This window comes from Podarcis muralis, chromosome 4 (genome assembly GCF_964188315.1).
Source record: "Podarcis muralis chromosome 4, rPodMur119.hap1.1, whole genome shotgun sequence".
Taxonomy (NCBI): Eukaryota; Metazoa; Chordata; class Lepidosauria; order Squamata; family Lacertidae; genus Podarcis; species Podarcis muralis.
The window spans coordinates 3,765,918-3,779,301 of record NC_135658.1 but is presented as its reverse complement, the minus strand read 5'-3'; the positions used below and the strand labels follow the sequence as shown (position 1 = coordinate 3,779,301).

The 13,384-nt window shown below is 49.9% G+C and overlaps 1 protein-coding gene across 9 annotated transcripts in view; it reads left to right on the top strand.

The window, feature by feature from the left end:
- The window catches only part of STIM1 (stromal interaction molecule 1), a 103,683-nt gene that overhangs the window by 79,818 nt on the left and 10,481 nt on the right, over nt 1–13,384 (top strand). For 7 of the 9 annotated variants that reach the window (XM_077926809.1, XM_077926810.1, XM_077926806.1 and 4 more), the window contains one exon: nt 11,297–11,507. In XM_077926809.1, the coding sequence (XP_077782935.1) occupies nt 11,297–11,507 (211 nt within the window). The remainder of the gene's footprint in view (nt 1–11,296; nt 11,508–13,384) is intronic. The other 2 variants (XM_028725480.2, XM_028725482.2) reach the window with 1 other exon arrangement.

Genomic DNA, 13,384 nt, shown 5'->3' with positions numbered 1-13,384 from the left:
TAACAGTGAATTGCACAATTATTCAAAATCCGGTTTAAACTATTGAATTAATTCAGCAAAACTGAGGAACTTGATCCAGTGATACCAGCTTCTCAAAATCTGATAGTTGTTTATGCCTCCATCACACACCCCTGCCACCCCCTTACCTCTTAGCGCCTTCCAAGGGAATCCCTCCCCACCCCCAGGGATGGTTCAGCTCATTTCAGAACCACTGATTTAACCCTTACCTCCCTGTATTCTGAATTTGTTTCTTCTTGGTCTGCCTTTGGTGGGTGGATGGGCTAAACAATGGAGATAATCTCTGTGACCGGAATAATCCCTGCAGATTAACCGATCAAACTGAGATCTATTTCCTTATAGCGTAATTGTGAGCAGTTATTGGCATGCGGCGTCCACACGGCTCTGTTAGTCTGTCCTATTTGCAGCAAGCAAAGAGCAGTGAGGCTTTTTAGCTTGCAACCCATGACTGTAGTTGGTGAGGCCTGGGATAGAGGGTGATTTGCCCCAAATATTCAGGGTTTGAACCCAGAACCTGCCACAGGCAGGCCCCAAGGCACCTTCTTTCCTCTTTCTCCCTGCCAGCACAAACTGGGGTTCCTGTTTTGTTTCACTAGAGAGAGGCTTCTAAAAGGGGCATGAAATCAGCCTCTTCCTCCCTCTCTCCCTCCTCACATCCTCCAGTTATCTGGCCTGATTCCGGCCAACTGAGAAGAGGCTGAGTCACTTAAATAATGGAAGCCACCCAGGACCCACTGTGGCTTGGAAGTGCCCCCCCCCAACTCTGCCTTTGCAGGAGGAGCTGCTTCTGCTGCGGCAAGGCTCTGCTCATCACAGTCTGTTGTTTTGTCTCTGCAGCTCTGTGCATGCATGCAGATCCCTGAGAACCTCCCTGTCCCCGCCACCCTTTTAAAAAATGCCCGAACATGTGCAGGCAAGCAGTGCTCAGGGTGTGGAGCCTTTTGTCTCCCTCCCTCTCGTGTGTTCCTTGGCCTTTAGCACTTCGTGTTCCCCCTCTGGCCATCGCTCCCTCCCAGCCACCAACCAGGCGGCAAAAGCTCAGTTACAGGATTCAGAACCCAGCCAGCTCATTTAGCATGTTTTGGCAACACAAAGCAATTACATCGCTCCACATAGTTGCTCTCCGACACAGGCCTGCTGATAAGCAGTTTGGGGGAGGCAAGGCCCTTCTGGGTCTGGACCCTGGAAGAGTCACTTCCTGGACAGAAAATAATCTTGCAGTTGCCCCCAGAAGGAGTGGAGGGGCCTGTCCTGGGCTAAGGGGCCATGAAGACAGTTCTGCGCAAGGACGGGGCTTCTGAGGCCCTTTCAAACGATTTTAAAATCCATAAACAGGGTTATTCACACCCCATTCCCAGTGAAGTACCCCCACATCTGAAGGTTTTAGTGAACTGAAGTAATGGGAAATTAGACAGAAAAGTTTTCCTCCCTCTCTAACAAATGCGGACATCCAGTGAACCTGAACATTGGAAGATTCTGAGCAGATAAAAATGACTTTTTCACGCAGCACATGGTTAAATTGTGGAACTCCCTGCCACAGGAGGCAGTGATGGCCACCAGCCTAGATGACTTTAAGAGAGGATGGGGCAAATTTGTGGAGAGGGTTAGCAGCAGCTATTAGCAATGATAGAGGCTGCGGTCTGCCTCCTTGTAAGAGGCAGCAGTGCTTCTGAATACCACCAAACATTGGCAACTGCAGGAGGGGAGAGGCCTCTTGTGCTCAGGTCTTGTTCGTGTGGGAATGTTGTAGATACTAGGAGAGGATATATTGATTCAATAGTATCTTTCCTCACTCAGCAGCAGCACGACATTCCCCAATATATAGCAGGAAGCTAGATGGTGGATTCATTTGAATCTCTTTACTTAAGCAATCCAATCTGGCTTGTCTAGATTGGGTTTGTTCCTGGTAAATCTCCTTTGTTCCATTTTAAAAAGAATAGAGACACAACAGTCTTCTCTTAAAATGATGGTGTTTACTCACATCCAGTTCACAGTTGGTTCCTGGAAGGCAGGCTTTAGCTTAGAGTTACAGAAGAGGGTTTGAGTTCATCCCATATGGGGATGAGCCCATGTGCTGCTGGCTGAGGGCCAGCACATAGCAAAATACACCAGTATCAAGAGGAAGAAGAGGGAGGTGGCTCCATGACCAGCCCCTTTTATGGGGTCTCCCAGGGTCACGCCCAGCTACCTGGTCACACGCAGGGGGAGGAAGCTCCAGACCAGGTGTGACAGGAAGTCCTCCTGGCTGTGGAGTAACACCCCCCCCCCCGCATGTCCACTCTGGGCAAACAGAAAGTGCTGTACTTGACTGCTTATGTTACATCCCATAGTTTGTGGATTTCCCTTTGGTTGGCTGCTATGAGAAGATGATGCTGGACTAGGCAGGCCATTGGCCTGATCCAGCAGGCTCTTCTTAGGTTCTTATGCAACAATCTGTATGGACGTGACAATCAGCTGCAGGTGGAGTGCAGAGAGCATCTTGCAAGTGTTGCGCTCCTCCTTCCAGACAGGTGTGGGGTTGCCCCGACTTGGCCCTGTGAACTGGCCTGAGGGCCTCCTTTGCTGGCTCACCAGGGCAGGTGAAGCACCAGCAGCTGGGTGCAGCCTGTTCTGCTCCTGACACGAGGAGAAGAGAAACACAAGGTGGCTTCCCTGGAGCCTGAAAGGCGGCCACTTCTGAGGAACAAACTGCTTTGCAGTGTCTCCGGTGCCATTTGCCGCTTTGGCAGACGTCACTCTCCAGCGTGACAGACACACAGAACTTTTCAGCCGGGAACTGGCTGGATGATCTCTGCCTCTTGTAATAAATGCCCAGTATTTATTTATTTGATTCTTATGCTGCTTTCAAGACCGTAGGTCCTCTCAGAAAGTTCCACGAGTTAAAATTACATTCGAACATAAAAAATACCCTGCTTTAAAATCACACATAAATTGGTTTTAGATTTTCAGTGAATTCTGACAGAGCGGCATAAAAATAGGACTCAAACTTCCATCACAGCCACCCTCCCAAATCCCGGCAAACTACTTTTAATAAAAGCAAGTGCAAAGTGAGAGTAAACGTAGCCCTGACTTCCCTAACCAAAGGTGGCCTGAAAAGAAATGTCTTTGGGTCTCCCCTAAAGAAAGCCAACGAGGGAGCCAAACCACTTTGATTGGGGAGGGGGAGGGAGGGTCCCATAGATGAGGCTCCACCACCAAAAGCGCATCAGAATTAGGTGTACCTTCAGGGAGGATCTTGAGGAGAGCATCCTGGAGCACTGGCCTTGCTGGCCCCAACACACGTGCTTAAGGACAGGGGCGTGATGTGTGCAAGATCCCATATTAGCCAGTTCTCTGGGCTGGGCCTCCTAGTTGGCTCAAGACATACAGTGGGGGGGGGGAGTATTTGATCTCCTGCTAAATTTGCCCGTTTGCCCTCTGACGAAGAAATGACCAGTCCATAGTTCTAATGGTAGGTTTCTTGTAGCTGTGAGAGACAGAATAACAACAGGAAAACCCCCAGAAACCCAGAAGACAAAAGTCACGAGATTGATGTGCATTATAATGAGTGAAATAAGTATTTGGTCCCTTTCCAAAAGATGACTTAGTACTTGGTGGCAAAACCCTTGTTGGCAATTACAGAGGTCAGACGTTTCTTGTAGGCGGCCACAAGATTTGCACACATCTCAGGAGGCATTTTGTCCCACTCCTCTTTTCAGATCCTCTCCAAGTCAGTAAGATTTCGAGGCTGATGTGTAGCCACTAGAACCTTCCTCTTATTATTCTGTCTCTCACAGCTACAATAAACCTACCATTAAAATTATGGGCTGGTCATTTCTTCGTTGGAGAGCAAACGGGCAAATTTAGCAGGGGATCAAATACTTCCCCCCCTCACTGTGAGAGCATCAGAAGAACCTTCTGGATCAGGCTGTTCTCACAGTGGCCATCATGGGAAACCCACAAACAGGATCTGAGCACCAGAGGAACTCTCTGCTACTGAGGTTTCCGGGCATTCAGAAGCATTGCTGCCTCTGAATGTGGAGGCGCAGAGCACAGCCATTGTGGCCAGTCATCATCAATAGCCCTCTTCTCCACCATGAATTTGTCCAATCCTCTTTTGAAGCCATCTGGGTCAGTGGCCATCACTATGTCCGGTGGGAGCAAACTCCAAGGTTCAGCTCTGCGCTGCTGCGCGAAGGAGGACTTTTCTTTTGTCTGGTTTCCCTTCAGCTCACAGGCTCCTTTCTGCCGGGAGACAGAAATTCCTCGTTAAGCCGCAGCTCCAAACAGGCCCCTGGAACGCCATGGAGCGTCAGGTCCCTCCCGAGAGCACGGGGTTATCTCTGAAACTGGGAACGCCACAAATATTCCTTGTTAATTGGGGAGGGAAACATTTTTTTCTCTGAGGCAGAAATGTGAGCCGAAAACAAGTTTTGCCTTGCAGAGGAGCCAGGGAAGAGGGTGGCTGAGACGGCTTGTGTGTGGCGGTGGCTTTGAAATTGCCCTGCCTGTGTTCTAGCGGTCCCCAAATTGGGTGGAACCACCCCGGGGGTAAGTGGGAGAACCGGAGGTATAAATATCAATCTTTGAAAAGCTCCTATCCCCAGATAAAGTTCATCAAGCAAATAGTTTTCATTGGATTTTGAATAGTAAAGGTAAAGGGACCCCTGACCGTTAGGTCCCGTTGTGGCCGACTCTGGGGTTGCGGCGCTCATCTCGCTTTATTGGCCGAGGGAGCCGGTGTACAGCTCCCGGGTCATGTGGCCAGCAGGACTAAGCTGCTTCTGGCGAACCAGAGCAGCGCATGGAAACGCCGTTTACCTTCCCTCCGGAGCCATACCTATTTATCTACTTGCACTTTGACGTGCTTTTGAACTGCTAGGTTAGCAGGAGCAGGGACTGAGCAACAGGAGCTCATCCCATCACGGGGATTCGGACCGCCAACCTAATGATCGGCAAGCCCTAGGCTCTGTGGTTTAACCCACAGCGCCACCCGCGTCCCTGGATTTTGAATAAGTGTGCAATTAATCATTACTGTTTTGACCTTTATTGACTTATCGCCTTCCTTAGTGGGTTGTGCAAACTGCTGTTCTGAAGGATGCTTTTTGTAGGGTAGAGTGGGGGGCACTGGGAGGAAACCAAGAGGGCGGTCGCCCAAAAAAGTTTGGGAACCACTGCTGTGTTCTGAGTTGCTGCCTTGTGTTTTTGGTGGGCTTCGCAAGTTGTGAGGCTGCTTCAGTGACACAGCAGTGGCCTGTTCTGCTCTTCCCAGGCAATGTGTTTATTTGAGAAACTCGCCTGCCAGAGTGCACATTTTTCGCATTCCCCGCAGCGTCCCATGCTGCCGTTGCATAGCGAGGCCTGTGCCGGATGCTTCTGGAAAGGCCTGAAGGCAGCTGCTGCGACGACATCCCTCTCTCTCGCCCTGGCACCTCATCAAAGTGACCCCCAAGGGGTCATCTAGCCCAACCCTCTGCAGTGCTCAAGGACGCCCGACAAGCGGCTATCCAGCCTTTGCTTAGAAACCTCCAAGGAGAGTCTACCACCTTCTGAGGGAGCCTGCTCCACTGTCGAACAGCTCTTGCCCTAAGAAAGTCCTTCCTCGTGTTTCTTTGGTCCTTTCTTGTCATTTGGATCCCTTGGTTTGTTCCCTTCCCTGTGGAGCAGCTGAAAACAAGCTTGCTCCATCTTCCTGTGACAGCCCTGCAGAGATTTGAAGATTGCCTTTGCCTTTGGAGAAAGGAGCAATGCAGCCCAGGAGCCAAGCCATGGGAGGACATTCCACTGCTCTCACTCCTCGGAGTCTGTGGATCTCAGCCCTCCTGGGGACTGGCTTCCTCCTCAGAATTCTTGCTTTGTGTTGTGTTGCGCTCCGGGGAGGTTCCTGACACTTCCTTCCACGCCAGCATCCACCCAACCTTGCTGAGTTTGATGCTCTTAGAAATAATAATAATATTATAATAATTTATTATTTATACCCTGCCCATCTGTCTGGGTTTCCCCAGCCACTCTGGGCGGCTTTCAACAGAATATTAAAATACAATAGTCTATTAAGCATTAAAAGCTTTCCTAAACAGGGCTGCCTTCAGATGTCTTCTAAAAGTCTGGTAGTTGTTCTCTTTGACATCTGAAGGGAGGGCGTTCCACAGGGCGGGCACCACTACTGAGAAGGCCCTCTGCCTGGTTCCCTGTAACTTGGCATCTCACAGTGAGGGAACCACCAGAAGGCCCTCGGCACTGGACCTGCTTTCCTTTCTCTTATCGGTGTGAATTGGAGGAAACCTGCATTCTCCAGTATCTCCTTCTCACTCAGCTTGGGGCATTCCATCTGCTGCTGAATTTCAGAGCCCCTTACTGACTGGCTTTGCAGTTTTGTCTTACGAACATAAGACAAACATCAGGCCATTGGTCCATCAAGTCCAGCATCCTGTTCTCACGGTGGCCGAGTGGGTGCCTCTTTTGGGGAACCTGCAAGCAGGATTCGAACGCCAGATCCCTCTCCCCTTCTGGGATTCAGAAGCATTGTTGCTTCTGACTGCGGAGGCAGAGCAGAGCTGTCGTGGCTAGTAGCCTTCGATAGCCCTTTCCTCCTCCATGAATTTGTCTAATCCTCTTTTAAAGCCTTCCAAATTGATGGCCATTGCTGCCTCCGGTGGCAGCAAGTTCCATAGTTGAACTATGTTCTGCATGAAGAAGAACTTTCTTTTATCCTTCCTGAACCTTTCATCGCCCCCTTTGGAGCATTCCATCTGTCACTGAGCAGCAGAAAACGAGCTTGGTCCACCTTCGAAGGCAGCCCTTCAGATCTTTGAAGGTGGCAATCATCTCACCTCTCAGTCTTCGCTTCTCCTGGCTAAACATCCCCAACTCCCTCAGCCATTCCTCATAAGGCTTCGTTTCCAAACCCTCGATCATTTCGTTTGCTCTCCTCTGCACGCCTTCCAGCTTGTCAGTATCCTCCTTAAAGTGGGGCGCCCAGAACTGAACACAGCACTCCAGGTAGAGAGTGCTGACCAATGCACGTTTGGGGGATGAAACCCCCGAAAATTCAGTGCAGCCTCTCCCTTGCTCTCTGCTTTATGCGTTGGTTTTGTCACCGGGTGTTGAATCTCCCAGGAGAATAGGTTTCCCCCTGTTGCCTTTTATGCCTGCTTGTCTTCCTCCTCCTTTGATTCTCTCTCTCTCTTTTTTAGTATTTTTTATTACTAATTTTTTATTAAGAATTTCAACATAACAATTCACCAAAAACACATCATCCTTATTTTCTTCCTCCTATTTTTCCCTCCCCAAACCAGAAACCCACCCCTCAGACTTCCCTCAGCTCCTCTCTCTGGTTTCTCAGCACATATTAAACTCTGCATATTATAAAATTGTAAAGATCCTTAACCTATCTCTCTATATATTACCAATAATAAATTTGTGTATTTTATTCAAAACCTGCCAAGGAGTCCAGTTCAGTTTGTTGTTTCTTTAAGTACTTTGTAAAAGGTTCCCAATCTTCTTTAAAGTCATGGTTGTCCTTATCACGCAGTTTGTATGTCAATTTCGCCAATTCTGCATAGTTTCCGCATCAGTTTCTCTTGCCACAGTTCTTTGGTCGATTTTTTTCATTCTTCCATCCTTGGGCTATTAAGATTCTTGCTGCCCTTGTCGCATACATGAAAATGTTATTCAATTTCCTTGGCTGCCTCCTTTGATTCTCAAAACAAATTGCTGAACCAAAGTCGACTGAACGTACCCTAAAAGTAAAACATAGCCTGAAAAGCAAATGCATTGGCATGGGGACAGAAATGCAACGTACAGGGGAGGCAGCCAGTAGTGTTCCAGAACAGACCCTCAGCAGGTGACAAGGAGGCTCCCTCCCTCCCTCTTTCTCTCTCTCTCTCTTTCTCTCTCTTTCTCTCAGGACGTCCTGCCCTGCAGGCCCATTGTTTTCTGCTAAGCAAACACCTGGCTGGCAGGCAGCCGCAATACCTGCCTTTGCGTTTCAGAGAACAGCCCGTGGGCAGGACCTGGGGAGACTCCGCACCCTTATCAGATGCATCCTGCCACATTATCACAGCAGAAGTGCCAGCCCAGGAGGAGAGGATTTAGTCCTCCTCTCTCTTCCCGTGGCAGGGAGTTCCATAGTTTAACTCTGCTCTGCACGAAGGACTCTCTTTTGCCAGTCCTGAATCTTGCAACGTAGGAAGTGTTTGTACACATGCAAATTAATGCATCATAGTTTGTGTCTCTTGATATCTAAATGTGGACATACTTGGAGCAGAATCCTGCACCTCGTGGCAGCCTAGGAGGGAAGCAACTTTCGTCTCTCCAACAGGAGCATGTTTTCATAACAGTTAGACCAGGCGTCCCTAACCTGCAGCCCTCCAGATGTTTTGGCCTACAACTCCCATGATCCCTAGCTAACAGGACCAGTGGTCAGGGATGATGGGAATTGTAGTCCAAAACATCTGGAGGCCCAAAGGTTGGGGGTGCCTGAGTTAGACTGATTGTTGTCCCCTGGAATTTGAAAAGCTGACTGCACTTGGTTCATTGGTTCCTAGTGAGGAATTACAGGGAATTACGCTCGTGTCAATTGCTCTTGTTCTATATAGCTGCATAGATAAAGGCAGACTGAAGATTTTCACTTTTAAGGTTTGAACGCATGTCTGCAGTCAGTGGAACGCGTAGAAGCCTGCAGATTTCAGTGTCGAGGGAACAGGCATTGGTGAACTTTGTAGAATTGGGGGCAGAGGAAGTTTTTTAAGATCTTGGGATGCAAAGTCCTGAGGGTTGTGGCTTACTTTTGCAACATCCCATGGGGTAATCGTGGGCCGTCCTTAGATCTGAATCTTAGAAAGAGGTTATCTTTCCGAGGCAATGCGCATGCCTTTGTTGGAGGAAGGCTGGGAGGGGGAGCAGTTTGTGGTCTGGGTCCTAAGAGCCAGGACAAAGATTTCCGCTCCTCCTTCCATCCTCCTGGGATGCTGTGCAGTGACGTAAACTCGTTTCACACATACCCCAGGATGGCTCAAAGCCCACAACTCTCCTTGGAACAGGCTGATGCAATTGTCTCCATTTCCTCTCTTGGCAAAGGTCCTTGTTTTGGACAGCGCAAGGGCTCCATTAAAGCATCAGATCAGATTGAAGTCCAGTCTCAGAGGATGGCAAAACCCAGTTCCTGGAAACGGGAACCAGCCACTGAATAGGTGTTGTAGGTGCCCTGCAAAAAGCATTTATGGGTGGGTGCCCTCTCTCAGCCTCGCTTGTCCACTTGCCATACAGACGCAGTTGTCTCGTTTGCAGCGTCACTGCAGGTTGGGGTGGGAGACTGAGATACGCATGTCCTGCATTTTGCAGCCTCGGAAACAAACAGTGCTGACAAAAAGCAGCCCTGTGTGCCTGGGAGAGGTTCCTTTCCCTTCTCGCCAGCCCCAGGGTGTGCCCAGGTACTAGCTGAGAACCCCCTGCCTAAACCAATCCCTGCCAGGCATCGGTTCCACTCTGGGTGGGGTGAGAGGGAGGTGTGCTGGGCGGCTCCCCCAGAGTCAGGAAGTCCCCTGCCTTGGAAAGCGCACCACCATCAGTCGTGGCTGGGGGCCAAGGTTTGGTGAAGAACTTAAGAAGAGGAGCCTGCCGGATGAGGCCCATCTAGTCTGGCATCCTGTTCTCACAGTGGCCAATCCGATGCCCCAGTGGGAAACCAGCAAGCGGGATTCAAGCACAAGAGCAACTCTCCTGTGGTTTCCAGCAGAGGGGTTGATGGTTGGCAGAGGGGTGCTGCAGGTGGGGTTTTAATCGACTTTTAAGCTTGCATTTCCTCCCTGCCTTCCTTTTCTTTCTTTCTTTTTAATATAATTTTTTATTAATTTTTTAACATAGCATTTTCAACAGCAATTAAACATACTTTTACTTCTTATTCAATTTTTCAGTTCCATCAGTCTGGTCTGAAAATTTTCCAATTTAGTCTCTCAGTATGCATTTCTTATTTTCCCTATTACATTTCAAACTTATAACCATTATCTCTTATCTTTTCCCAGTCTATCTCTTAGTATGCATTTCTTAGAATCATAGAATCATAGAATTGGAAGAGACCACAAGGGCCATCGAGTCCAACCCCCTGCCAAGCAGGAAACAAAAACTTGCAGGAAACAAAAACTTGTTTTTGGAAACTTGTTTTTGGAAATAAGTATTACATTTCAAACTCATAGCCAATATCTCTATCTTTTTCTACTTTGTAACACTTTGTATATTTCGCCTTACAAAACTTATTGTAGTCCTACTAGCGTAATTTGTTGGTTACAATTGCTCTTCAGATAGTTCATATACTACTTCTTCCAATCTTCTGTAAATCTCTGGTCCCGCAGGTTTCGAATCCTTCCTGTCATTTTGTCCAGTTCTGCATAGTCCATTAATTTCGTCTGCTGTTCTTCTTTTGTTGGAATTTCTTCTTGCTTCCACTTCTGGGCTAACAATACTCTTGCCGCTGTTGTTGCATATAAAAACAGTTTAACATCTTGCCTATTAATGTCCTGGCCTATAAAAGGTAAAGGGACCCCTGACCATTAGGTCCAGTCACAGACTACTCTGGGGTTGCGGCACTCATCTCACTTTATTGGCCGAGGGAGCCGGCGTACAGCTTCCGGGTCATGTGGCCAGCATGACTAAGCTGCTTCTGGCGAACCAGAGCAGCGCACGGAAACGCCGTTTACCTTCCCACTGGAGCGGTACCTATTTATCTACTTGCACATTGCTGTGCTTTCGAACTGCTAGGTTGGCAGAAGCAGGGACCGAGCAACGGGAGCTCACCCCGTCGCAGGGATTCGAACCACAGACCTTCTGATCGGCAAGTCCTAGGCTCTGTGGTTTAACCCACAGCGCCACAAATGCTTCTGGTTTTTTTTTAAGAATGTATATTTCAACCCTGCCTGCCTTTTCTTAATCTACTTGGAGCTTTGGGAGGCTAGACACCAAAACAAAATGAATAGGAGCGGTAGAATTCCTGCGTTGGAAGTGAAGCCATGCCTGTATCACTACCTCGCTCCTGTTTCTGGGCGACCTGGCCCTTAGTCTTGCTGTCAGCATCCTTGTGCCTTCTCCCCCCCAACACCCCTCTCTGTGCTCTTTCTATCCAGCTCCCCTCTGAGCATCTGAAACAGCTTCCTCCTCCAAGGACCTGCTTCCTTGCGCTCCACTCTTGCCAGTCCCCCTGATCTCCTCCTGGGGGAGGTGACTGCATCTCTCCAGACTTCCAGCCCTAGCACGCTGTGGGCAGCCAGTCTCACGGCCCATTTCTGCTCTGTCTCTCTCTGTTCAGGCTCCAGAAGGCCCAGGAGGAGCACCGCACGGTGGAGGTGGAGAAGGTCTCCTTGGAGAAGCGGCTGCAGGACGAGATCAGCATCGCCAAGCAGGAGGCCCACCGGCTCCGGGAGCTGCGGGAAGGGACAGAGAACGAGCTCAGCCGGCAGAAGTATGCAGAGCAGGAGCTGGAGCAGGTACGCCCTGGCCGGGAGCAGCCCCCATGCCGGGTAGGTGGACAGCTCCTCCTGGGGGGCTTGAACTCTCTTTGGGCTCTGGAGGTTTCTGCCTGACCTGCTGCCCTTTGGAACTGAGCCCCCCAAAGCCAGCCTTTAAAAAAAGGTGGCAGCCATATGCCAGATTCTCTCCTCCCATCAATCCCAATTTTAAAATGACGCACATGATTCCTGTCTCCATATAATTGGGCTAAAAAACCCAGAAGGCCTCGTCCAACCTCAAGGCAGTCGTATCTTTGGCCTGTTTCCCATGACCGCTTGACCTTGGGCAGCAAGACTGGCACAGACAACCTCTCTAGCCCAATCTCTGCGGCTCAGGAGGGTTGGAAGTGGCATACAGGTTTTGAGGTCCAAGTTGGAGGAAAGCTTGTGGGCTTCGGGTCAACGTCAGGCCTCCTCTGTTATCTTCCCGTTCATGGGTTCATTGGAGAAGGTGCAGAAAAGAGAAGCCAAAATGACCGAGGGGATAGAGCAACTTCCTAAGGTTGCAGCGTTTGGGGATTCTTGGTTAAAAGGTGACATGATTGAAGTTTGTAAAATGATGCATAGCAGGGAGAAAGTAGATGCAGAAGAGTTTCCCCTCTCAACACTGGAACTCGTGGACATCTGATGAAGCTGAGCATTGGAAGATTCAGGACGGATCAAAGAAAGTCCTTTGCAGAGTATGTAGTTCAGCTGTGGAACTCCCTCCCACAGCAGACAGTGACAACCACCAACTTGGATTGTTTTATAAAAGAGGATAAAGTCACGGAGCAGGAGGGGGCTGTCAGGAACTTGGCCTACACTCAAGTAGGACGCTGGCAGAGACACATGCCCAACTGGCATGTTCTCTCCCTCCTGGACTTTCGTTCGGGAGCTTCAAAAGCTTTCTTCTGCCCAAACATCACAGCGACCGATGCCAACAGACACCGGCACACTTAGGGATGCACAGAGTTTGCGCAGGATGCGCGTGCCAGACCTCAGCAACTCAGCATTTTGGCTAATCTACTTTATTTACATATAAACACACACGGAGCACTGCAACATGGCTCCCTCTCTCTCTAGCATCAGACAGCAAAGAGAAAAAGAACAAGGACAATAGTCCCACTTCACGGAACACAGTAACACAAACATCCTGTCTCCTTCACTTCCCACTCTGTGGAGTGAAAAAATATACCGTCATGTGATAGACAACCATCCCATGACTGCAATCATGGAGCAGAAATTCTAACAGGGGCCACGGATGACTATTAGCCAGGATGCTCTGCCTCCACAGCTAAAGAGAGTAAGGCTTCTCAGGCGCGCCTGGGAGGAGCCCTGGCACACCTTCCTAAAGGCCCGCTACTGCAGCGGAAGAGCCCGATGGAGCCTGTTGCAGCCTCAGCAGCCCCCGCCAGGCCTTTTGGAGAGCATGCCAGGGCTGCTCCCAGCAGCCTGGTGGGACCTGCAACAGGGCCTCCTGCTGCTGTGACAGGCTCTGGTGGAGCCGGCTGTTGCAGCGGGAGAGCCCACCCGGCTGCAGAATATTGAGGGGGCCCAGACCCCTCGTTGGAAATTTTGTGGGTGCCTGGACACCCGGGGCTCTGCAGATGTTCATGAATGCCTGTTGCTGAAAGCCACAGGGCTCTTGTGAGGGCTCTTGTGCTCAGATCCTGCTCCCTGGCTCCCCACGGGCGTCTGATCAGTTGGCGTTTCCACTCTCAAGGGCACGCAAAGGGGCAGGAGCTGCAGCACCCCGATTCCAGGCCCCCTTGATAGGGTGGGAAGGGAGACCACTCACCAGGATGCTCAGAACCAGTTTGGCAGTAAGCAGAGGAAACCCGCCCCCCTTGGCCCAGAGGGACCAGAGTGGGTGGGGGCTTGTCAGGCGGGGCTGGTGCGTCTTGTTGTTG